The 25,128-nt window shown below is 59.1% G+C and overlaps 2 protein-coding genes across 2 annotated transcripts; both read right to left on the bottom strand.

The window, feature by feature from the left end:
- Positions 1–2,844: 2,844 nt before the first annotated feature.
- On the bottom strand, positions 2,845–19,381 carry TRAIP (TRAF interacting protein). Its single transcript, XM_006770453.2, has 15 exons — positions 18,387–19,381; positions 15,857–15,914; positions 15,329–15,412; positions 13,492–13,531; positions 12,927–13,054; positions 11,652–11,746; positions 11,082–11,195; positions 10,335–10,422; positions 9,766–9,855; positions 9,325–9,413; positions 5,422–5,577; positions 4,191–4,300; positions 3,992–4,086; positions 3,662–3,712; positions 2,845–3,454 (listed from the first exon to the last, which is right to left on the bottom strand). The coding sequence occupies exons 1-15, from the start codon at positions 18,482–18,484 to the stop codon at positions 3,335–3,337; spliced, it is 1,416 nt and encodes a 471-aa protein (XP_006770516.1). The 5' UTR covers positions 18,485–19,381; the 3' UTR covers positions 2,845–3,334.
- An 817-nt stretch (positions 19,382–20,198) lies between these two features.
- CAMKV (CaM kinase-like vesicle-associated) lies at positions 20,199–24,315 on the bottom strand. Its single transcript, XM_015568340.1, has 10 exons — positions 24,171–24,315; positions 23,939–24,070; positions 23,704–23,778; positions 23,379–23,517; positions 23,137–23,257; positions 22,919–22,994; positions 22,690–22,826; positions 22,466–22,544; positions 22,193–22,280; positions 20,199–22,023 (listed from the first exon to the last, which is right to left on the bottom strand). The coding sequence occupies exons 1-10, from the start codon at positions 24,263–24,265 to the stop codon at positions 21,475–21,477; spliced, it is 1,491 nt and encodes a 496-aa protein (XP_015423826.1). The 5' UTR covers positions 24,266–24,315; the 3' UTR covers positions 20,199–21,474.
- Between the last annotated feature and the right edge of the window lie 813 nt (positions 24,316–25,128).

The following is a 25,128-nucleotide window of genomic DNA, read 5'->3' on the forward strand; positions in this document are numbered from 1 at the left end:
TGAGCCGCCTTTTCCAACTGAGAAGGAAAACAGCACAGAGCAGCAGCCGCCAAGCCGTGGTCCGGCCACTGGTGGCCGCCAAGCCGTGGTCCGGCCACTGGTGGTCCCTGAGGCCCGAAGGGCTGGCGACCGCTGCTCGGGAGGGTGGGCCACAGTGCCCCACGAATCCCCACGGTAGCTAAGCCTTTGCTGTCATACTTTCTTTTTTTAAATTGAGGTAAAATTCACGTAACGTGAAAATAGCCATCCAAAGTGGTCAGGTCAGTAGGATTTAGTGTACTCACAGTGCTGTGGCAAGCACCACCCTCAAAGCTTTCCGACAACCCCCTGCAGAACACCCCCCCATCACTACCCACCCCAAGCCCCTGACAAACACATAGTCGTTCTGTCTCTAGAGATTTGCCTATTCTGGATATTTCATATAAAAGCAATCATACAACCCTGGCCAGTTTAGCTCAGTGGATAGAGCGTCAGCCCACAGACCGGAGGGTCCCAGGTTTGATTTTGGACAAGAGCATTTGCCTCGGTCGCAGGCTCAATCCCTCTCCCATCGGTGGTTTTTTCTCTGCATCACTCCCTTCCACTCTCCCGAAGTCAATGGGAAAGTACCCTTGGGTGAGGATTACAACAACAAGGAATCATACAGCCCGGTCAGGGGGCTCCGCTGGTTGAAACATCGTCCTGTACACCAAAACGTACGGGTTCGATTCCCAGTCAGGGCACGTACCTAAGATGCAAGTTCGGTTCTGGGTCAAGGCGTGTACAAGAGGCAATGGATGGATGCTTCTCTCCCTCCCCTCCTCTTTCTCTAAAACCAATAAAAAATAAATCCTCGGGTAATGATTAAAAAAGGAATCATACAAAATGTGAACTTTTCTTCACTTAGCGTGTTTTTGAGGTTCATTCACATGTAGCAGGTATCAGTGCTTCCTTCCTTTTTATGGCTGAGTAATACTCCATTGTGTGCATATATCATGATTTGTTTATCCAGTCACCTGTTGATGGGCTTTTGAGTTGGTTCCACCTTTTGGATATTATGAATAGTGAATGCTGCTATAGTCATGCTTGAACATGTAATTAAGGCCTTGTTTTCAATTCTTTGGGGTACATACTTAGGAGTAAAATTGCTGGGTCACATGGTAATTCTGTTTGTTTGGGTTTTTGTGTGTGTGTGTATAAAGCTTTTATATTTTATTTTTTTTTAATTTTTTTTTATTATTATTAAGGTATTACAAAATGTAACAGAGATTCATTTTTTCCCTCCCCCTTCCCCTCCCTGAAATCAATAAAAATATATTTTAAAAAAATTACACCCATCCTAGTGGATGTAAAGTGGTCGGTGATTTTGTGTGTGTGCATGTTTTCATTCAATAAACATTTTTAAAAGTAATTTATTAATTTGAGAGAGACAGAAACACCGATTTATTGTTCCACTTATTTTTTTTAATATATTTTATTGATTCTTTTACAGAGAGAAAGGGAGAAGGACAGAGAGTCAGAAACATCGATGAGAGAGAAACATCGATCAGCTGCCTCCTGCATACCCTGTACTGGGGACGTGCCCACAACCAAGGTACATGCCCCCAACTGGAATCGAACCTGGGACCCTTCAGTCTGCAGGCCGATGCTCTATCCACTGAGCCAAACCAGTCAGGGCTGTTCCACTTATTTATGCATTCACTGATTGATTCTTGTATGTGCCCTGACCGGGGATTAAGCCCGCAACCTGGACATGTGCCCTGACCGGGAATTGAACCAGGACCTCCCGGTTCATAGGTCAATGCTCAACCCCTGAGCCACACCGGCCAGGCTGGAAAACTGTTGGGCATGACTTTCTAAAGCAGGACTCTTACCTAGACTCAGGCAACTCTCATAGGGCACAGACTAGCAGAAATGAATCACTGCAGCTTTGTCCACAGCCGCCAGCCTGGGCACAGCCCAGACCCTGTAGGCACCTGTCAGGCTAAAGAGCCAGGGCAGGGCCCCGTGCCCTCCTCTGTGGCCAGAAAGCCGTGAGGTCGCTAGCTGGCAGCGGAGAGAGTGGAGCACAGACTTCAGTGCACAAGGAACCCATATTTTGCAAAAACAGTTTGAAAAAGTCACAAGCGGAGGACAGCTTCGGCCCTCAAGAAGCAAAATTTAGCAGTCCCAGGGTGTGGGAGAACTCAATTTCCAGAGTTACCCTAACATACTACTCAGAATATCCGGCCGCAACAAAACATTGCAAAGCATACGAGTAAACAGGAGAGGGTGACCACTCACAGAAAGAGGAGACCTTCACAGAACGTCGCTGGTGAGTTTTGGAGCTGAGAAGTACAATGACAAACGGAAGATTCACTATCACTAGAGCCACAAAAGTCCACTGCTTTCTTACATATCAGCAGTGAGCAACTGCAATTGAAGATATTATCATTTATTAGTACCAAGAAAAAGGAGGGGGAAAGAGAAATATTTAAGTATAAATCTAACAAAATATGTACAAGATCTATGTGAGAAAAACATCAAAACTGATGAAAGAAATTTTAAAAGTTCTACATAAATGGAGATATATTCCAGGTACATGGATAGGTAGACACAATATTGTCGAGATGTCAGTTCTGCCTGGCCGGTGTGGCTCAGTTGGTTGAGTGTTGTCCCAGGCACCAAAAGGTTGCCAATTCAATTCCTGGTCAGGGCACATGCCCTGGTTGCAGGCTCGATCCCCAGCAGGGGGTGTGCAGGAGGCAGCCGATCAATGCTTCTCTCTCATCATTGATGTTTCTATCTCTCCCTCTCCCTTCCTCTCTGAAATCAATAAAATATATTTTTAAAAAATTTTCCAAAGTACAAAAGTCTACTCCTAGACACAGGAAGAAAAGATTCTTGTTTATTTTCAACATAGAAATCTCGCCCCTCCTCTGCCCACCACCACCCTTTGTTGCCCCTCTGCTTGGCCAGGCCACGCCTAGCAGGACGCCAGGCAGGCAGAAGCTTGGGCGGCGACGCTGCCTGTGCAGCCTGGAGCACTTGGCCCATACAGTCAGCAAATGGCCCTGGTCTGGAGGCTCCGAGGGAGCTCAGCAGCTGGTCGTGGCCATACATGGAGGCCTGCAACACGGAGCAAGCCTGCTGGCAGGAACAGTGAGCTGACCACAGCTCCCCCGACCCCGCCAGGCCCAGCATGGGGGGTGAGGCCGGCCGCGTGCTGGGAAAGCACATCCTCTGGGCCTCACCAGCCCTAGCTTCTTGTCCGCCATTGCCCTGAGGCTGGTCCTGGGAGAGGGCCGGCCCTACCCCCGGCTGAGCCAGTCCTCGGCTGTAAGTCGGAGGCCGCTGGTCGGCCTCCCTGTTCTTGCTACCACAGGAAGGTGTCCAGCTTGGCCTGGGAGGGAGGGAGCGCTGGCCTGGCCCCCACCTTCTGCTTAGCTTTGGCCTTGGGCTTCACCGGCAGGGGGCGGATCATAGTTGTGTCGGTCTGAAGGAGATGTCAAGGCAAAGGCTGAAGGGGCCTGGAACGCAGGCAGGAGAGGCTGAGACTCGGGGTGGGCGGCCCGCTCTACTCAGTGAGGTCTGGCTCTGCACACGTAGGGCCGCAGCCCTGGCAGGCTGGGGTTTGGGGTACAGGTGAGGGAGGGTGTGGGCTCCAGAGCTCAGCTCAGCCAAGGCCACAGAACAAGGATACAGGCTGGATGAACTTGGTCCGGCCCCCTAGGCCGTCGAAGCCTGTTCTGACCTGAAGTGAAAGGGAGAGATGAGCGACAGGCTGTGGGTGGGCCGTGGGCCGGCCCTGCCCCCACGGGAGGCACACTCACTGCGTCCGTGCTGCGGCGGGGTTCCGCCCTGGCTCTCTTGGCTGGCTTCTGGCCCAGGACAGCGTTCCGGATGAAGGATGAACTTGGTCCGGCCCCCTAGGCCGTCGAAGCCTGTTCTGACCTGAAGTGAAAGGGAGAGATGAGCGACAGGCTGTGGGTGGGCCGTGGGCCGGCCCTGCCCCCACGGGAGGCACACTCACTGCGTCCGTGCTGCGGCGGGGTTCCGCCCTGGCTCTCTTGGCTGGCTTCTGGCCCAGGACAGCGTTCCGGATGAAGAGCGCGCCACCTCCTGTGCCTCTCCGGGGAGCAGAGAGGATAATGGGCAGGTTTCAGGGGACCCCGCAGGGCCCCAGTCCTGGGCCAGGACTGATGGGGCAGCTTCCCAGAGTCCAGCTTCACTCTGTCCTGGCTGGGAACCTAGGGACTCAGATGCTGGTGACTGAGCTTCTGGGAGCCTTACCTGCTTGGAGCCTTTGGGCAGCTTCCTGGGACCGTCCTGAGTGGGAGAGCTGAGACACGAAGGCAAGAGGCAGGTGAGCAGACACAGGACATGCCCCCTGCGGAGCCACCGTGTGGCATGGTGTGTTGTGCTGGGTGCTGGGCAAGGCACCTCAGTGATCCTCACGTCAAGGCCAGCCCTGTGACCAGCCGGACAGTCACAACGGCCAGAGTGGGGAGGCAGGGAAGGTTGGACCACGTGCCAACCTGGTGGCTCCCACTCAGGGATAAGCTAACCCCAAGCTCTAGGCACCTTTCCATGTCCCAGGAGAGCCCAACCGACTCATACCCACAGGAGGGAAAGCCCTGACACAGGCAGACACACCAATGAGCTCAGGCCTCCCTGTCTGCCCAAGAGGGGCCACCACCCACGAGACCCTCAGTGAGTTCAACAGCCCCTAGAGCAGGGCTAGGCCACCTCCCTGGCCAGGCCAGGCCAGGCCACCCCTGCCCAGCTCCTGAGCTGGACACCACGTTTCCATCCAACTCCTGGGGACTCCCCAGGAGACGGGGGGATGGTGACCTATGGTTGAGAATAACAAAGAACAGCCCTGGGCCCCCTCCCTGGGCAGCGCATACTTCCATGCCAGTCTCCATGATGAACTGCACGTGGCCTGCATGGCCAGGGAGACAGCCTCCCACTGCCAGTGCCACTGCATCCCTGGCGCAGGTCCCACCCACCCACTGCAGCTCTGCACAGCTTCCCACACCTGCCGCTACGGACTGCCCCCCAGGTGGGGTGGGGGCCTGGGCTCCATGGTTTCAGATGGCCCTGCCCCCAGCACGAGTCTGAGACGTGCCCGAAGGAAGAGGAGGTGGAGAGGTCCTGCTCAGGACTCCGGAGGGCAGGCATGCCACACCATCAGCCCATCCTGTCCCCACGGGACCTCTGCATCCTCTCCACCCCCCTCCCCTGCCCCCTTGCTTAAAGGGTGATGGTGACGATGAATTAGACAAGCAAGACAAAGGCTGTGCAGTCTGTGCTCAGGGAGGAAGGAGGTGCTGGAACCAACGCCAGTCCAGCCCAGGGGACCATCGCTGCCCCGCAGCCCCGCAGAGCTGCCAGGCGGGGCCTGCAGGGACCGTAGCCCTCCCCTCCCGGCGGTGGGCAGGGCCAGGGGATGCCACTTACTGTGCCTTCTCCAGGCAGAGCTTCTTGGCATGGCCATGCTGAAGGCCAGGGGGCCGGGCTGGGGGCGTGTCCACATCAAAGGTGGCATTGAGGTCAATGTCATCACTGAAGGCCGGCCGGCGCAGCTTCAGGCTCAGCATCTCAACAGGGGCCGGGCTAGGGCACAGATAGCGGTGGCCAGGGTCACAGTGGCGCCCAGGACAGCAGCCCGAGGGCTCCGGAGATGGGTCCTCTCCAGGGGCCTGCAGCCCGCCCCGCTCCGTGCCACCTGCGAGGAAGCCCTGATCTCCACCGGAGAGCCCACTCGGCGCAGTCCTCCAGTCCTGGACCAGTGACAGGTGGGCGACAGGGAAGGGGCAAGCAAAACCCACACGCAACCCAAGTGTGCAAGGGCTACTGCCGTTTGAGCAAGCGGCCTCGTTTCTCAGGTGGCAGTGCAAGGAGCCGGAAACGTGGCCACAGACCGGCTGCCCCCGCGGTGCGGCCGTGGCAGACGGCACCTTAGAAACAGGATGACTCCCTCCGGGGCTGGCACGTTCCTCGCTTGAATATGACAGACATTAAAGGGGGGTGTTCAGACAGTGAACTTAATAACAGGAGCAATGCTCATATGTGACATTTAAAAAGCAATACAAACCCAGACAAATCAGACTTCACGAGAATTAAAATTTTGTGCATCAAAACGTATTATTACAGAGTAAAAGGGCGACCAGAGAATGAGAGAAAATATTTGCAGATCATATCTCTGTAAGGGATTAAAATCTATAGAGAACGAGAACTCAACAAGGAGAAAACAAACAACCCGATTCAAAAATGGGTAAAGGTCTTGAACAGGTATTTCTCCTAAAAAGATTGACAAACGGCCAAAAAGCCCATGAGAAGATGCTCAAATCCCTCATCACTAGGGACGCAAATCAAAACTCCCGTTAGGGTGCTGCCATCCAAACACAACCATACAAACCAACCAGGAAACAAAGTAACAGGCGTCGGAGAGGACGTGGGAAGAGTGGGACGTGTGAGCGCTGTCGGTGCGAACGTGAAATGTACAACCACCGCGGGAAAGAGAAAGGCAGCCAGTTCCACAAAAAGCTGCCAATAGAACTCCACAGAACCCAGCCAGCCCGCCGGGAGCCTGTCCGAAGGAGCCGGCAGGATCTCGGAGAGAAATGTGCACATCCCTGTTCACGGCAGTGGCGCTCACAACAGCCAGAAACGGAAGCAGCCCGGGTGCCCGCCCACCGAGGAACAGAAGAGCACACTGTGGCGGTCACATACAACAGACCAGGGGTCCGCACACTTTCTAAACGGGGCCAGCTCACTGTCCCTCAGACCGTTGGAGGGCCGGACTATAGTTTAAAAACAAACTATGAAGAAATTCCTATGCACACTGCACAGATCTTATTTTGAAGTAAAAAAACAAAACGGGGACCCCTGCAAAGACTGTTACTCAGCTTAAAAAAGGCACTTCTGCAACAGGCTGCAACACGGCGGCCCTTGAGGCCATGATGTTAACTGAACTAAGCTAGTCACAGACACGCGGTATGATCCCACTCATCTGAGGCATTTACCTAGAATAGTCTTAATCACAGAGAGGAAAGGCGGTAGTCTCCTGCCCCCAGGCCACAGACAGAACAAAGACTGCAGGGCAGTCTACCGCCTGGCAACAGTGACGACCTCTGCCATAAGCCCATATTTTCCAAATTCTCAACGACTGTTTTCACCTTTAGGATGGGGAGGTGTTCAATTAGAAAATTGCAGCCAGTAGGATTTTCCTAACCCACCCAGGCCTGGTGGGGCCCCCAGCTCCCGTGGTCGGAGGAGGATTCTGGGGAGTGGCAGGGGCACTCCCCATGCTCCCTCCCTTCCCCTAGGAACCAGCCAGGGTCCCCGAAGCCCTCCTCCCTCCACTTAGGGGTAGGGTCCTCCACTTAGGGGTAGGGCTGTGACCTGAGGGTGAGACTCGGGCAGGAGCCCAGGGGTGCCGAGCAGAGGAAAGGAAATGCCACAGGGATTTGGGGGGAGCCTGTGGGAGCCTGGACTGGCGCTTCCTTCCCCTGGCCCGCCTGCGGAAGCTCCCCCTTCCTCGCCTGCAAGTGCAATCAGGGCTGTGTGAAACCCCCTAAGCCCACTCCTCGCGGAGCCACAGCACAAGGCAGCAGCCAGAACCACTCAGGCCTACTTTTCACAGCATCTGCTGTCCTGCCCCCTTCCCCCCTGCACGTCCCAGTTAGAAGAGGGGCACCCAGAGGCAGAGGCAGGCAGTCTGGCTGGGGGCAGCTTTTCTCTCCAAGTGTCTTAGGGCAGGGCTTCCTGCTGCCACCCCAGCATCTGCCCAATGGAGCCCACGACACGTGCCCAGCCTTGGCTCACGTTAAGACGGTCTTCTTCCCTTGCACCTCCTGGCCCCGCAGAGGGAACTCAAGAGGCAGAGGTGCTCATGCCCCTGGCTCATGTGGACAGTTCCTGTCCCCTCACACCGTTCCCAGCAAACCTTCTCTCAGGAAGCCCGCACCGTCCCCTCCTGCGAGCCTCTCCTTCCTCCCTCCTCCTGTCTGCCATGCGGAGGCACTGCCAGGCCGTCCTGGGGACGCCATCACCTTTGGAACATTTACCCACGGCCTGTGTACGGACAGGGCCTCGTGCCAGAGGCCTCAGGGGGTGGAGCAAGACACTCACAGCTCAACTTTCCAAAACGGAGCCCAGACCCTGGGCAGTCCACCGCCTGTGCGGGGGGATGGTCAGTGTCTCCCCATGAGCTCATGGTGCCTGTGGGCCTTCCCTTAGCAAAGGCCTCCCAACACCCTTCAGCCTGGAGGGCAGGGGCCCTTGGGTCCCTGAGAGAGGTCTCCCAATTGCCCCTCTGTAGTTGGGGGAGATAGCTACCTCTAGAGGCTACCCTGAAATGACAGGAGTGAAGGACAGCCCTACTGCAACAAATGAATGGGCAACCACCACCAGTACCCACAGGTCCCCTAAACTCTGGGAGCGCATGGCCAGGGGACAGCAGATCTACAGCCGGAACAGCAGAGGAGGGTGAGCTTGTCGCTACTGGGGAGACCAGGGCGGCTCTGCAGGCCGCTAAGCCCAGGGGGAAGAGCCGACGCACAGGAAGGCACAGAAGCAGGAGGGCAAGGAATGGTTCTCAACAGTATCATTTGGCTGCAGCCTAAAGGCCCACCGCAGCCCGCAGTGGCCCCTGAGTGCTGCAGGCCCAGTGCCAAGGGCCCCGTGAGGTGTTTGGTGAGGAAGGAGTGGCACGATGCCCAGGGTCTGCTACTGCTAGGCTGAAAGGAAGAGTGAGTGGGCGGACCCCAAGCCGCACGCGAGGCGGTGGCTGGGGAAGGGGTGGGAGGCTCCAGCGCCTGGCTGGACGTGGGGAGCGGGAGCATGACAATCTCCCACAGGACACGGACAGTGGCTCAGGTAAGAGGGGGGCCACTAGCTTGTGTGCTCTCTGGGCCCTCAGCTGGACAGTGAGGGGGAGATGGCCCGAGGATGCCCTCCCAGTGGGCTTGTGTGACACGCAGGAGGAACAGAGGCCACTCCTGGCAGGGACACGCATCCCCAAGCTCTTGGCTCCCTCTGCTGGCAGCGTCAATGCACACACTCCAGGGACCAGAGGGAATTCTTTGAGTGAATGTTTCCCTGTTTGCTCCTGACTCCGGGGCAGACGGAGCATCAGGTGAGCCATCCCATAAGCGGCTGCCGGAGACCATCTATGCCCCGGCCCCTCCCTGACATCCGGGTCCTGTCTGGGCTGCCCGGGCTTCTGCTTGTCCGAGCCCAGATCCTGCCTCAGAGCTGCTTCGCAGCGAGATCCAGGCAGGAGGCACAGCCTTCACACCCACACGGACAGCACCTGCCTGAGCGGCTCCGCGTGACCGGCACCCCCGCGGCACACACCTCTCCAGCACCAGCCGGTTCACGGCCTCACTGTCCACCGGCGGCAGGCTCAGGGTCTCCTGCAGCATCGTGAGCTTTTTCTTCAGGCTCTTGGAGAAGGAGAGAAAGTGTTAATGAAAGGCTGAGGTGTCAAGTCCAGACAGACGGCAGGCCGAGCGGCGCAGGGCCTGCAGCCCCGCCCCGGGCCCAGACGCCTCCCTGGCAAAGCTCCTTCTCTGGTGCCCTCGGGCTGTCGGTGCCAAACACACTCTGAGGGAAGACCCTGGTGCCATCCGCCAGGCTCCAGGCCAGGCCGAGGTGCACATCCTGACCCACCGGACGCGGGAGAGTGAGGGAGCCCAGAGCCAGCTCCACCGACTGTGCCGGCTCCGGGCAGAGCCAGCCCAGCTCTGCTCTGAGAGGCACACAAACCACCCCATTCCCGCCAGGGGTGCCCCTCACCGCGATTTCCTTGTCGGCGCCCTGCAAATCCTTCTGGGCCGACCTCAGCTCCAGCTTGGCCTGGTCCAGCTCAGAGTAGACCGCCTGCAACTGCAGGCAAGTGGAGGGGGATGAGCCAAGGGTGGCCACGTGCTCTGCCCCACCTGCTGCGGCCCAGGCTGCTCAGGGTAGACCAGGGCCCAGAAGTGTGGGGGCCCCTGGGGAGACCCTAGCTCTATGGGCTGGGCTGCCCCTATGCCCCGAGGGCCATGGATGCACCAGGCCCAGGAGTAAAGCAGCTGTGCTGACCGTATGCTCGGGGCCGTGCAGACCTCGCAGGCAGCACACTGGGACCTGTGCCCTCCCGCCCGCTGAGGGCCGGAGCCGGGAGGAGCAGGAGCGTCAGGCTGCACGCCAGGAGAGCACCTGCGTGACTCGCCGCCCGAACTGGACAAGCCACAGCCTGCGCCGGCGCCGTGAGGACCAGCCCCTGGGCCAGCTGCACCCTCAGGCCCGGGCCTTGCTCAGGAGCCGTGACCGCAGGTGAAGGCAGGACGGCCATCTCCCTCGCCCTCTGCTCCCACACGTACCTTGCTTCTGGAGGAAAACAAGTCCTTCTTGAGCTTGTCAGCCAGCTCCCCGGAGGCCTTCCGAGCCTCTTTCAGGTTCTCATACTCCCTACACAGGGGCCAGAGAAAGAGACTTCGGAACCGGACACCTGCTGGTCGGACTGAGCACTAACCAAACACAAAGCCCAGCCCCACCCTCCCTCCTGCTCTGGCACCTGAGCTCAAGGGGTGGCGTGTGGAGGGTCCTATCCCAACGCCAGGAGAGCGCCAGTCCTCCTCCGGTCCTCACTCAGGAGGCCCCTGCACCATCTGGCCCCCACAGGGGGCACCTGGGGTCCTCGGTGCCTATCAGCCAAGCGGCCCTTCCCCCACCTCCTCCCCACAGTGCTGGCGAGTCTAAGCAGTTTCTGCTGTGAGCCAGGCAGGGTAGTGACAGTGCTGCTGGGACCCAGGTGGCCGAGACCACAAAGGGACTCCACTCACAGAGCCGGGCCAACCTCTTGGAAATAACGCCTATAACCACTCACTTCTCTCAACCCGAGGCCAGTGATTGCTGTCCCCATTCAGTAAGCAGAGGGTCAGAGAGGTTAAGAAACTGGCTCTGGCCACACGGTGAGGTGGGCTCAGAGGGAACGAAGGTGGCCGGCTCCCCCGAGCTGGCCCCTAACTCCACCTGCTCTGCCTGGTAAGGGAGGGCAGCAGGTGGGCAGACATGGCTGGGTGCCATGGCGTAGCACCTGGGCTGGGACAGAGGGACAGGGTACACACTTCTTGAGGGACACGCAGTACACGGCCAGCTGCTCCACCGCTGCCTGGCCCACACCCATGTCTCGGATCATCTCCTCTACCTCAGGCCGCTGGCTCTTGAGTAGGAGCTCGATCCTGAAAAATACCGACCCACGGCATTGAAAATTTGGAGACAGCTCTGCCTCCCTTTGCGGCTGTTGCTATGGTGACAGCCGGGGCTGCTAGGATGCTTTGGCAGGCGGGTCTGCCCAAAGAAAGGCCCACAGCAGAGCTGAGCACAGCCTCGGGGATGCTGCTGGGGAGGAAGGGGTGCTGCCCGAGGTCCTCCAGGCCAGGGATCCCCAGAGAGAGGCTCTTAGAGCAGAAGGCCTGCAGGTCATCTGGCCACAGGCAACAGGACGGGAGAATGTGGCCAGGGCCCCAGGGGAAGTGGAGGAGCCCATAGAGGCCGAGCAGAGACCTGTGCCCACACCCAGCTGGCCCGAGCCTCCCCATAGCCTCTGGAGGTTAGAGCCACAGCAGTGACCCAACTCCTGGGCAGTCCTGTGAGCTGTGCCCCGGGGCCTGGGGCAGGCAGGGCCGGCCGCGCACCGCTCCATGGTCTGCATCTTGCTCCTGAGCCGGCGGGCCTCCTCCCGGGCTTGTTTGGTCTCATCCTGCTGCTGCTCCAAGAATTTCATCTGCTTCTGAGGAGCAAACACACCCCACATGCCTGTCACCTGGAGGATCCGGGGACCATGGCGAACGTCACCGAGGAAACTACCCCAGAACTTCCGGCTTTTGAAAATGCTGAAAACCACGTGTCCCCTAAACCCCTAGCCGGGAGGTAAGGTTGCTGGGCACACACGAGCTTGTGCTTTTCTGCTAAGAGGCCCTCGCCAGCAGCTTCCTTGCCTCCCCGCGCACTTCCTCCTGAGCTATGTCTCATAGGTACAGCCCAGCCAGCACCCACAGGCCTATTGTGGGCTGCCAAACTCCTGTGCTGCGCCTTATGGTGCGTGTTGTGCAGTCCAGGCCTCGCTGTCCACCATCTAGACCCATGGACAGCGGCCAGGATAGCAGCGCGGAGCCAGGGGCGGCTGGCCAGCTGCCCTCGGCCTGAGACCCTCCACCTCTGGGAATGCCATCAAACACCTGCTCTGCAGCCAGGAGCTGCTCTGCAGCCAGGAGCTGCTCTGCCACGTGACCCCGACCAGCCACCAGCAGGAACAGAGACAATGGCCACCCCGGGGCTCTGTCTGTTCACAAGGACGCCTCCCTCCCCCTCCAATGGCACCCCACAAGGACTGCTCCTCGCTGCAAGGCCGGAATGTCAGCTGTGGGCTCAGATCAATCGCCTTCTGCCCCTGGGAGAGCAAGAGGCTCGCCAACCGGCTGATACAAAACTCATCGGGTCGAGAGCGCCGGCTCTGCAGGCTCTGATCTGCCCGGGCAGCGCAGCACAGCGGCTTCAAAGGCCTCGCACCTCGCGGGTGCCGTTTGATCTGGCTCCGGGGGGCGGCCCGCCGAGGGCTAGAGCGCGTGGACGTGTCAGCGGCTCCGTCAGTGGAGTACACGCCGCTCTGGGAACATGGCCCCGCCTCACCAAGGTCCCGGCTCAGCAGCCCCTCCATGAAGTGCTGGGAAACCTCAGCTCTTCAGACTCCCACGCACAACACTCATAAGTGTGGCCAATATGGCCCTTTTCCTGCGGCTGGTGGTACCGTATGGAGGCCTGGGGAGAGGGGGTCGCCTCCATCTTACACCTGCACACACCCAGCTGCGGACCAAGGCAGAGCCGGAAGTTAAGCCTCAAGCGGTGAGCCTGGGCTGGGGCTCCATCCCTCCCCGCCCCCCGCAATGGTGCCCACGGGACCCAGGGCCCACCTTGAGGGTGGAGCACAGCATGTCGGCCTCGTCCAGGGCCCGCTGCAGAGACTCCACGGTGGCGTTGCGCTCCTCCAGCGTGTCCCGCAGGGTGTCGATGATGCCCTGGCTGTCCCGCTTCTCCCTCTCTGGAGCAGGGGAGGACAGCCACCTATCAGCGTGAGAACCTGGGCTGCTGGGAGCCAGCACCCCACCCCGGGGAGGAATAAGTCCCAGGCCAGAGGCTGGGTGGCCACGTTAGGGAAGCCGGCTGGAGTCCTCGAGCAGAGACGTCACCGCTCCCTCGCCCATGCGTCCAGTAACTTCATTGTCCCAGAAGCCAGGCAGGCTCCTGCCAAACTCCTGGCCGAAGCCTCTCCTACAGACGCTCTGGTGCATCAGGCGGCCCCTCCCGGCTCAGGCTACCTGGTCCAGGGGCAGTTTCAGGCCCTCCCTCTCCTCTCCTTTTCTGCCAGTCACAAGAGCTGGCCAGACTCAGGGACACACCAGCAGGGAGAACCCCTGGCCTCTCCCACCAGCACCCAAGTCAGAGGCTGCCATGGCCCCGTGCCGCTTGCTGACTCACCTTTCTGGGAAAGCTGGGCTCTGACATTATCCAGTTCATTCTGCAAGGCAACAGGCACAATAAGCAGCAGCCAGGCATCACAGCTGCCTCCCACCAGGCTGTGGGTCCCCGGGAGCCTGGCTCTAGCTCCATGCCTTTTTGAGCAGCAGCTAAGATGGGGGAAATACTCTCAGGTACAGGACCCCAGTGCAGGGAAAGGAGAAGAGGAGAGACGCAGGGTCTGTGTGGTCAGCCCTACAGCCCTGTGCTGGCCCTGACCCTCTCTGGGCGTCAGCTGCGCTCACTGGGAACAAAGTTGGCATCGCCAAGGACCTTGGCCACCACTCCTTCCCTCCACCCTGGGGTCCTGCCTGCTTCACAGCCGGCTCTGTGCACCACCATCTTCCAGCCCCAGGATCAATATGGTTGGTGAGCCAGGACAGCTGTGAGGCCCTGGATGGAACCCCACACGTGCGAGGTTCTAACGAGACTGTCCGAGCCTCTGGGAGCCTGTGTGTACATTCCAGAGGCCCTGCTGCAGACCCGCTGAGAGGCTGGGGCAGCACTGTGCCCAGCTCCCACTCAGGAGGCCAGAGCATTCAACACCCTTGTGGGCAAGAGAGGTGCCTACTCCATAAGCAGGAACACCAACAGGCTTGGCCAAGGGTCCATGGTGGTAGGTGGATGGAATCCCGGCAAATCCTCCTCCAGATCTACACAAGACTCAGACTCTCACCTGGGACTAATACTAAGGCCCAGCCCCAGTCGGTGGATAAGCCCCATGTGGGCTGGGCTGGGCTGGGCAGTGTAGGCTGAACACCTGGAGGCGCGAGTGGTGGGCTGAAAAGGATGTGCCTGGGCTGCCTGAGAAGAAAAGCCACCTCTAGTCCCCTGGCTCCTGCCACACCCGAGCAGGATGCCTTCCAAGCCCTTGTTCCCAACTACTCAAGATGCTGCCTCCTGTCTCCTAGTTCTGGCTTTGAAAGCCGGAGAGACATGAAGCTGCCTTTGTTGCATGCATCACGGGGAGAACACAGCTTAAAACTGGGAGCAGTTACCATGACGATGAGCATGCTGGCTTTCAGCACAAAAGCTCCCCGTTCTTGAATCAGTGAGGTTCCAAGGACACCATGGTACCCTGGAGCCAAGGCCAAATGAGCCCTGATCTGACAGATGCCAGAAAATTAACCCTCAGAGTCCCCGATCATGGCAAACTCTAATGCCACTTCCTCAAGAGGCTTCTTATGCACAAACAAAGCTGAATCTTAGACCTGGAGGAAAAGCAGTAGGAGTGCAGGAGGGAACCCGCCCTCCCTCGTCTGCAGTGTGGGTTTCTGCCTTGGCTGCAAATCCGGATTCCAGGGCTCTGCCCTCTATTCCTGCCTGGGGAAGACACGGGCACTGGAATACGCTGAGCCCCCGGCAGGTTCGGGCACAGCCAGGTTTGTGAGCACACATCTCCCTGGCTGCGGGCTAGGGGTTTCCTCTTCTGCCCCTGGCTGTCCACGCAGCAAAGTGGGCTGGGAGGATGGTTGTAGGCCCTTTGCAAGAAGGGCCCACACATCTCCCTGGCTGCGGGCTAGGGGTTTCCTCTTCTGCCCCTGGCTGTCCACGCAGCAAAGTGGGCTGGGAGGATGGTTGTAGGCCCTTTGCAAGGCGAGGGGACCTTGGGAGGGCACCCCGACACTGGGTCGCAATTGCTCTAAAACCCCAAAGGGAGAGCTCAACAGTGTGTTTCTCCAACGACTCATCTTCACCTGTCCTCTGTCTCCCCTCCACGCGCTAGGTACTCGCCCTGGTGGGAGCAGAAAGAACTCCCAGAGAGCGTGGAGCTCAGTAGGAAGAGAAGTTCCGGTACCTTTAAGAATTCTGCATCTAAGACCCCCTCTTCCTCCTGGGCCAGGTCAAAGAAGAGCTTATTGATGATGGATCTTCGGCCGACCTGGAGGGGCGAGTAAGGGAGAATGTGAGCGCACCGCGGGGTCGGGGCCAGGCCTGCTCTGGGGCCCCACATTTCACACCGCATCCCTGGGAGTCAGGAGACTCTCGCCCTGCAGCGCCCCGAGCTGGCGCCACGGGCCTGGTGGTTCCTGAGGTCATGTCTCTGGAACCCATATGGTAACTACTCAAAAGACACCCCAACTCTAGGTACTGGGCATTGAGAAACTCAGGAAAGGCAGAGAAGGGGCCCAAATCTACCAGGTGAAGACTGACCCAGGCAGGGAGTGCATCTGCCAGCTACCCGTGGGCATACGCAGGCCTCCCGAGCCACAAATCATGAGGGTCCAAAAGGACCAACGATACCAGCCTCAGAGACCGCCCCTCGTTCCTGCTTCCTGGCCGGGAGAAGAGGCCTTAAGCTGAGGGATTCTCCCTCCCCCGTCACCTGGACTCGGCACTGTGGGCAGGTGCGACTTGGTGCTGTATCGAACCACTGGATTAGGCTGGAATGAGAAGCAGAAAAACAGACTGGCGAGCCATGGCTGGCTGGAGACATACAGGCCAGGTTGCCACCCTGTCCACAAAAGGGTCTGTCCTGCTCCTCCTGGACCCGGTAGAGAATTGTCCTGGCCAGGTGGCTCAGGTGGTGGGAGCATACAACAAAAAAGGCTGCGGGTTCAATTCCCAGGCAGGGTGTGTATGGGAGGCAACTGATCACTTTAATTTCCCAAAGCTAATTAAAGAAATAATTCCACAGCCCTGACTGGTTTGGCTCAGTGGATAGAGCGTCAGCCTGCGGACAGAAGGGTCCCAGGTTCGATTCTGGTCAAGGGCATGTACCTTGGTTGCCGACACATCCCCAGTGGGGGGCGTGCAAGAGGCAGCTGGTGGATGTTTCTCTCTCATCAATGTTTGTAGCTCTCTATCCCTCTCCCTTCCTCTCTGTGAAAAATCAATAAAATATTAAAAAAAAAAAAAAAGCAAAACCAAACCAGAAAATAACCAGTGTTGGCAAGGACATGGAGAAATCGGAACCCTTGTGCAGTCACTGTGGAAAACCGTAAGGCAATTTCTCAAAAAATTAAATATAGAATTACCATAAAACCCAGCAATTCCACCTCTGGGCAGACCAAAAAGAAATGAAAGCAGGGACTCGAGCAGACACTTGTTTACCAACATTTATAGTAGCACAGCTCATAGCAGCCAAAACATAGAAACAAACCAAGGTCCATTAACAGATGAAGGATTAACAAAATGTGGTATTTCCATACAACTGAATATTATCTATATATATAAAAGCCCAGCAACTGGAAAGGCAGAATGACCAGATTGACCAGTGGCTATGATGCGCACTGCAGCAGCCAACCAGCCTGATCCGGGCCCTGATTGGCCCCCCACACCCTGATCGGGGGGCGGTGCTGACTGGCCAACTGCCTGCAGCCCCTTCCCCCTGGACTCCCCCCTCCTGGCCCGGCCCAATGGGGCACCACTGGGGCAGGCCAGCCGGACCCCACTTGTGCACAAATTCATGCACTAGGCCTCTAGTTCAGTCATAAAAAGGAGTGAAATTCTGATACATGCTATAATATGGATGAACCTTGAAAACATGATGCTTAGTGCAATAATCCAGACTCAAAAGAACAAACATTGTATGATTCTACTTATATGAGGCACCTAGACTAGGGAAACTCCAGGAGACAGAGGTAAAATGGAGCTTTCCAGGGGGGTGGGGAGGGGGATGGAGTTATTGTTTAATGGGTGGTGGGTTGTTGTTTTTAGCCTGGAATGATGGCAAAGCTCTAGAAATAGGCAGTGGCGATGGTTACACCGAATTATTAATGTACTTCATGCCACTGACTTGTACACTTAAAAATGGTTAAAACGAACGGCATCTTTCAGCTCACCAAGTGAACACCATGGGCAAGGCTCCCCCTCCCAAGCTGGAAAAACGATGGACAAAAGGTATTGAAATTAGGTGGTGGCAGACACGCCCAAGGAATCCTGCCAGAATCCGATCCCTTTAGGAACCTGGTGGCAGATCATGTATGGATAGATAATGGCAACTAGCAGGTGACAGAACAAGATTAAAATGGAGGAAATACTACCCTCTCAGAAGCCTTAGAAAGAGCAGAAACCATGGCTGTGTTCACCAGAGAAATCAATTGCTTCCTCATGTCCCCTCTGCAAAGGATCTAGTTTAAAATCGGGTCATGTACTTTTCCATCCTGAATTTGTTGTTGTTGTAAAATAAACTGTGTAACATTCCAAAAATGGCTAAATGGTAAATTTTATGTTATATACTTTTATTACAATGAAAAGGTATGTAGTAATAAAAATAAAAAAAAGGAAAGAAATGGTTGTGCTGGTGAATTCTGCTCTGTGTATTTCACCACAAGAAATAAGGCCACAGGGGCCCTGCACCAGCCTGCCCACAGCTGCCGGGCATCGGGCATCGCTCCCACCAGCTGTGCTCAGTGAGGGTCCCACGGGCACAGGGCGGTCCCGCGGGCGCAGGGCGAGCAGTGCCACCGCTTATCGGGCCGCACCTCCTCGCCCTGCGACGTTAACTGGGTCCTGCCGGTCGGTGAACACACCGGGTGTCTGACCAGAGAGCGGCCTCTGCACACACTCCACCCGCCAAGCAAACCACACAGACCGGCGGCCAGGGGCCCACCAGGCGTCCGTCCCCAGGAGGCCGAAGGGCTCGCCAACGTGGCGAACGGTCACCTCCCCCCGGGCTGAGGGTTTTGAAGTCGCCTCGCTTCGCCGCCAAGCCCGTCGTGCAAGCCCGTGCTCTGTCTTCCCTGAACGGACTCTGTGCCCCCGCGTCCAGCTCGGCTATCACTTCCTTCCTGACCCGCCTCCGCCCAGGTCGGGACCTCCCGTGGGGCGCCCGTCCGGGCGGCGGGGGCCCGACAACCACTCTCCTGTCGGGAGGACGGCAGAAAGCGTCCAGCCCCACAGCTGTCACTCACCACTGCAGGTGGAAGGTGTGGCCGCAGTGGATGGCGGCCACGTCGCGCGAGTGGTCGAAGAAGTCGGAGCAGATGGTGCAGAGCGCGCGGATGGGCATGGTCACCGGACTCCAGGGCCCGGGTCGCCAAGGAAACCGTGGCAGACCTCGGCCGCGCCTCCGCGTCTCAGCTCCCTTCAAATTTGGCTCCTTGGCGCGACTTCCGGGGTAGGACCGGAAGTAGCTACGCGAAACGTGGAGGCCGAGCCTAAAGGCTGAGTCCGGATTGGACGAACCCTGGGGGGGCGGGGTTTAGCAACCCTGCGGGCGAATAGAATCCCGGGGCGGAGCGCGGGCCGGAACCTGCCCGCGGGAGCGCGGCGGCGGCTCTCGGAAAGGTAATTGTACCGCAGAGCTCAGCGCGGGAGCGGGAGCAGGACCGGGAGCAGCTTTCCGGCAAATCAGAGCTGCTGCGCGGGGCGCGGGCTCCCCGGCCTGGTCTGTCATGGCAGCCTCCCCTGAACCTCGGGGGAGTCAGGACCGCGGCCCCGGGGGATGGGACGACAGTCCCCGTGGAGAGCGGGCCCGCCGCCCTCCGGGCAGTGATGGCCCGCGCGCTGGAAGCCCACAGTTCCCACAGACCCAAAGGACGCCCCGCCCTCCCGGCCTTTGGCCCTAGAGTCGTCCTAGAAAGATGGACACAGGCCCTCACCCCGCATGACGGACGGCCCCCAGGTTTGCAGGCCCAGGGCCAGCATCCTGACGGCTGCTCCTCGCGCCCGGAGGATCGGTTATGCCCCTGACCTGTCGGTAGTCGCGTTGGAATTTTGGAGGCCCGGATGCTCCATGGACCAGTGACTCACACACCCCATTTTCTTCCTCCCACATCACATCAGTTACCTTTGGGTCTTCCCTGCGGGTCAGCGGCCTCCCCGGTGAGCCCCCCTGGACGGCAGGGGATGGAACAGGTCTTCCCAGGAGTTGTCACTCAACTGATTTCAGCAGCGTTACCCCGCCCCGCCCTGCCCCATGCGGAGCCGCAGGATGCACAGCTGGCTCATCCGCCGGAAAGGAGACTCGGAACCTTCTGGGCCCAATGGGAAGCTCGGGTGTTGCTCTCAGGAAAAAGGACCTGCACGAAGGCAGCTAGAACCCTTGTGCGCTGCCCACCCTGGGACCTCTCCCCAGCCCAGGGAAGCCCACCTTGGCTACAGGCAGGGTCTCTGTCCATGGTGGTCGGCTTTTGGTGGGTTCCAGTTCTATGCCTAAGTTAAAACAAGGACTCCTTTGTGGGGGTATTTGTGGTTGTGTTAATCCTCACCTGAGGATATTTTTCCCATTGGTTTTTAGAGAGAGTGGAAGAGAGGGGGAAAAACAGAGAGAAACATCCATGTGGGAGAAACATTTCGATTGGTTACCTCCTGCATGCGCCCTGACCAGGGCCCAGGCTGGGGAGGTGCCTGCAACCAAGGTACATGCCCTTGACCCGAATCAAACCCAGGACCCTTCGGTCCACAGGCTGACGCTCCATGCACTGAGCCACACCAACTAGGGCAAACCAGGGACTCCCTGTTACATAGGAGGTGTCATGACAGCAGCCCAGAGGGTATTCCTTGGCACAATTCCAACCCAAGACCCACCATCCACGTGGGTTACAGTCCAAAGGAACCCGTCACCGCCATCAAGGGACACACCGGTGAGGGTGATGCACTCTCGGCCAAGCAAGCCCCGTGGCCCCCAGCACAGGCTGCTACCTGTGCACCTGCTTCCAGCCTCCCCCCTCCCCCCTGCCTGCCAGGGGGGCCCCTCCCCAGTAAGACAGAGGAAGCAGAGGTGAGAGGGTGGCCAGAGGCGTTGGCAGGGTGACATTTATTTGCCAGGTTCAGCGGGCACAGTTCGCCCACTGATCTTCATACACCAGAGCAGACCCACAGGCATGCAGGGAGAAGGGCAGGGCCGCCACCAGAGTGCCGAGCGGGCCGGGACCAGTGCGGCTGCCTGCCCAGGCCGTGGTGGGGTCTGACAAGTGCACCTACCAGGAGCCTCCATCAGGAAACTGGGGAGCCTCGTCCCACCTCCTCATCCCGGCAAAGGAACTCGGCACGACTCAGAGGCACCTGGGCCTCTCTCAGCCCCCATAGGAGGGGGAGCGGTCAGACATCACGGGGACTCCTCTCTTTTTCGTGGTTGAAGTGGGACACTGCCATGCAGCAGGCCCCCGGGATGGAGAGGACCGACAACTGATCCAGAGGGTGGCCGTCTGGGAAGAGCTAGGGATATCAGCCCTTCCCGTCTGGCTCACGGCAAGGACCCAGCTAGGCTGGTGCACGAGTGCTGGGCCTGCGCTCTGTCCTCCCGGTTCTCATTGCCACATCCTCGCTGCTCCTTCCCCACTCAGGCTCCTGGACTCGGCACACGGCAACCCACTGCAGGACCCAGGGGGCAGGGAGGGTCTCGGGAGGGGCTTCCCAGGGACAAAGATGGAAGCTTCTACCCTCCTCACTCCTTTTCACTTCTGAGGACCCCACAGCTACCGAGCAGTGCCCCCAGCCACACACCCAGTCTTGTCCTAAAGCATACTGCTCTAGATTTCCGCATTCCCTGGACCGGCCTGTGTCCACTCCTAGAGTCGCCCAGTACCACAGGCACATACCTCCGTGTGTAGAAGCCTAAGACCACTGACAGGGCCTCGCTGGAGGACCAGCTCTCAGGGCAAGGCCACCCAAGTTTAGGGCCTGGGAGGGAATGGGACTGCAGGGCCTGCCTGGGGGGATGGGGGGTTGAGGCAGAAGGGAAGAGGCGCAGGGACCTCCTGAGTATCCCTAGAGCAGCATCCCACAGGAACAAAACTGGTGAAGCTAGCGAAAGACAAAAGCCACAGGAATCCATGCAGGGGCTGGGGCCGGTCCTGCCTCTGGCTTGCTCCCCACTCACACATACACACGGGAGACGAGACTGCTCCCCGTGGCCCCCAGACGAGCCCCACAGTGAGAGGCAGGGGCTGGGGAGGGGTGCGAGGGCATCATGCCAGTGACTCTATGTACAGTGAAAAGCCCCTCATCCACTCTCCCACCCTCCTGTCCGTCCCTGCCCCCCACTAGCCTGCCCACTCAGCTGGTCTCCCTCCGGGACTCAGCAGAGCCAGCAGCCTCTTCCCCTTCGCTAGGGGGCGGAGCCTGGCCTGCTGCGCCCCCTGAGGCTGTGCTGTCCGGCTGGGCCGAAGCTGGCTCAGGGGTGGCACTGCTTTGGCTGGTGGGCACAGTGCTCTCCTCCGTGGCTGGCGTGGCTCTCCCATCCGTGGCTGGCGTGGCTCTCCCATCCGTGGCTGGCGTGGCACTCCTGTCAGTGGCTGGGGTGACGCTCCCATCGGTGGCTGGGGTGACACTCCCATCGGTGGCTGGGGTGATGCTCCCATCGGTGGCTGGGGTGATACTCCCATCGGTGGCTGGGGTGGCACTGCGGTCTGCAGGGACTGCACTATCACTCTTTGCAGCGTCACCTGCTGTGGCTGAGGTGGCACTGCCCCCAAGGGCCGGGGCAACCCCACCTGCAGCCCCAGGCGCGGCAGTGTCTGTGGCTGGAGCCGACTGGGTGGCTGCGGCGCTGGACTGCTCTGGCGCCCGCAGCCGCTTCATGAGCGTGGTCACTCGGACAGCTTTCTGCAAGGAGGAGAGAGAGAGGCTCAGGGCGGCTTACGGAAGCTGCGTCCACTCCCTGGCGAAGGCCAAGCCCAGGCCACCCCCAGGGTACCCGGCTGCCTCTGGTCACCCCAGGGCTAGGCACCCAGCCACTTGGAGTCAGTCCACGGAGAAGCCACCCAGGCCTTACCTTCCACTTGGCCCTGGCAAAGTTCTTCTCAATCTGGGCACAGACACCATCCTTGATGTTCTTATCGGAAGCGGCATTGCCAGAAATCCTGGAAAGGGCGCGAATGCATCTGAGCTGTGGCCTTCACACTGCCCAGCCTTGTAAGACCCAGGGGTCACCAGGCGGGCCTTCTGGCTGCCCCCAACCCCCACTCAGGGTCTCAGGGATGGGGGTTGCTAGGTGTGAGGAGGACAGAAGCCCCGGCCCCTTCCATCCTCCCTGGACCCCGCTCACCACTCGTGGGAGATGGCCTCTTCCGCGGTGATGCGCTGGTCCTGCTCCACCTCCATCAGCCTGGTGACCAGGTCTTTGGCTGGGGACAAAGCAGGGAGAAGCTAGGCATGGCGCCCCGTCTCTAACTCGAGGGGCCGGGGCAGGAGCAGAGCCCAGAGAGGAGGCCGAGAGCAGGTCCCCCGCACCAGGCCTTCCTTCTGCTCAGATGGTGGGCGCCTCCTCACCCGCCTGCGAGATGTCGTCCCAGTACGGAGAGTCAAACTCATAGTCGCCAGCCAGGATCTTGCGGAAGAGATTCTTGTCGTGGTTCTCGTAGTCGTCCTCCTCCACCTCCTCGTAGAAAGGCGGGTTCCCTGAAAGCCTGCGGGGGCCAGAGGCCCAGATCAGCCAGGAAGGCCCTGGCACAGGCCCCACCCCCTGGCTGTACGCCCCTCTGTTGGCCCGTCCACTCACAGGATGTACATGATGACGCCAATGGCCCAGCAGTCCACGGGGCGTCCATACCGCTGCCGGCCTACCACCTCCGGGGCTGCCAACACAGTTCCAACCGGCCAGTCAGGATCAGGCCTGCCAGGCCCGGTACCGTTCACACCCCTTCCTGGGGACCTCCTTCCTCCCGACCCAGAGCCACTCCCACCCGCCCCTGCCCCTGCCCTGCCCCCTCTGCTTGCCCAGGTACTCGGGGGTCCCGCAGGGCTCCTTGATGAGGCCGTTCTCCAGCTTAGCCAGGTGGAAGTCGCTGATGACAATCTTGGAGTTCTTCAGCCTGTTGTAATACACCAGGTTCTCCAGCTGCTCCGGCAGGAATAGCATGGGGGTGGCAGAGAAAGACTCGTGAGGAGCGGGCCTCAGAGGCTGGCCCGGCGTCCCAGGCCAGCTGCCAACCGGCCCTTCGACCAGGCTCCTGCCTCACCTTGAGGTTCCTGTGCACGATCTTGAGCGAGTGCAGGTAGGCCACGGCCTCCAGGACCTGCCGCACCACGTTGCTCGTGTCTCGTTCCGAGTAGTAGCCCTGGTCCAGGATCCAGTCAAACACCTCCCTCCCCGTGGCCCTGAGGGACACCAGCCCCTGAGCCCGGCGTGGGCAGGACCGGGGGTGGGGCAGGAGCACTTGGGCAGGCTATCTACACCGGGTAGCTGGCTGGGCAAGGCACAGAGACCGGGACCGAGGGTCCGAGAAGGGGCGCTCCCTGGCGGCGGAGCGTGGGAGAACCCTGGGACCCCAGGCCCACACTCACAGCTCCAGGAAGATGAAGTACTCCTTGCGGGTCACAAACACATCCACCAGCTGCAAGATGTTGGGGTGTTTCACCCTGGCAGCGAGAGAACCAATCGTCAGGGCTGAGTGAGCCCCTAAGAGAGGCTCTGGGTGCCACTGTGGCCGCAGCAGACTAACTGGCCAGAGGCCGCACTGCTTGAGGCCCTTGCCCGCCAGCCCCTGCCCTGCTGGCTCCCACCCCAGGCCTCACTCACATCTTGAGGATGCCGATCTCGTTCTTGGCCGCCTTCCGCACCTTGCGGCCGTCCCGCTTCTGGAACTTCTTGCAGGTGTGCAGCTTGCCCGTGGTCTTGTCCTTGGCCCGGAAGATCTCGCAGAACTCCTCCCTGCAGCAGGGGCCACCCCACTCAGCCCCGGCCTCGGCCTCGCTGCAGGCTGCACCCCACTCCCCTCCCCCCGACCCTTGCCCGCCAGCACGGCACTCACGTTTTGATGACCTGTCCCAGATCATATCTGTCCGTCACCTCTGACGGCTGGTTATAGTTCTTCTTGTCGCCCAGAGTCACACACCCAAACGGCATTGCCAGGCTCTGAGCTGCGGGCAGGATGAGGTCTGTCTCAGCTGTGCCGCTCGCTCCCTACATCTCCCCGCAGCACCCAGGTCGCCGCTGGGAGACCCCAGCTGGCTCAGGCCACGCCAGAGGCAGAGGCCAAGGCAGGACGGGCTGGAGGGTCGTCAGACTCAGCTCCTAGCCTGCCTGTCTGCCCAGCCCTCCGGCCACTCAGCTTGGCTACCTGAACAGCAATCGCCCCGCTCATGAAAAGCGCACCAAACGGACATATCAGGGAGTCACTGTGTAATGTACACACTGAAAAGCTGGGTCAAATGATTTCTTTAGCCCTGGCCCGTGTTTCTCAGTGGGTAGAGCGCCCGCCTGCAGACTGAAGGGTCCCAGGTTCGCTTCTGGTCAAGGGCATGTACCTTGGTTGCAGGGCCCAGGCCCTGGTCGGGGTTTGTGCAGGAGGCAACCAATCGATGTGTCTCTCTCACATCGAAGTTCTGTCTCTCCCTCGCCCTTTCACTCTCTAAAAATCAATGGAAAAATACCCTTGGCTGAGGATTAACAACAACAACAAAAAGTGGTTTCTTTACATTTCAGCTGTTTTACAGATGACAAGGGCTGGCACTACCCACTCATCAGATAGTCATCTCTGAAAGTCTGAAGATGCCAAGGGTTGGCAGAGATGAGGAGGACATGGGCACTGCTGGTGGAGGGCAAGTCTCCCCTTTGGGAATCAGCTGCTAAAACGATAGAGGTCAGATATATCCTATGAACCTGCAATAGCACCGCTGAAACACACGCACTTGTGCATCAGGGACACTCATATACGGATGCTCACAGTCGCAATATTCATAACTGGCCAAAAGAGAGACAACCGAATA

The sequence above is a fragment of the Myotis davidii genome, unplaced genomic scaffold (assembly GCF_000327345.1).
Source record: "Myotis davidii unplaced genomic scaffold, ASM32734v1 scaffold663, whole genome shotgun sequence".
NCBI classification, from domain to species: Eukaryota; Metazoa; Chordata; class Mammalia; order Chiroptera; family Vespertilionidae; genus Myotis; species Myotis davidii.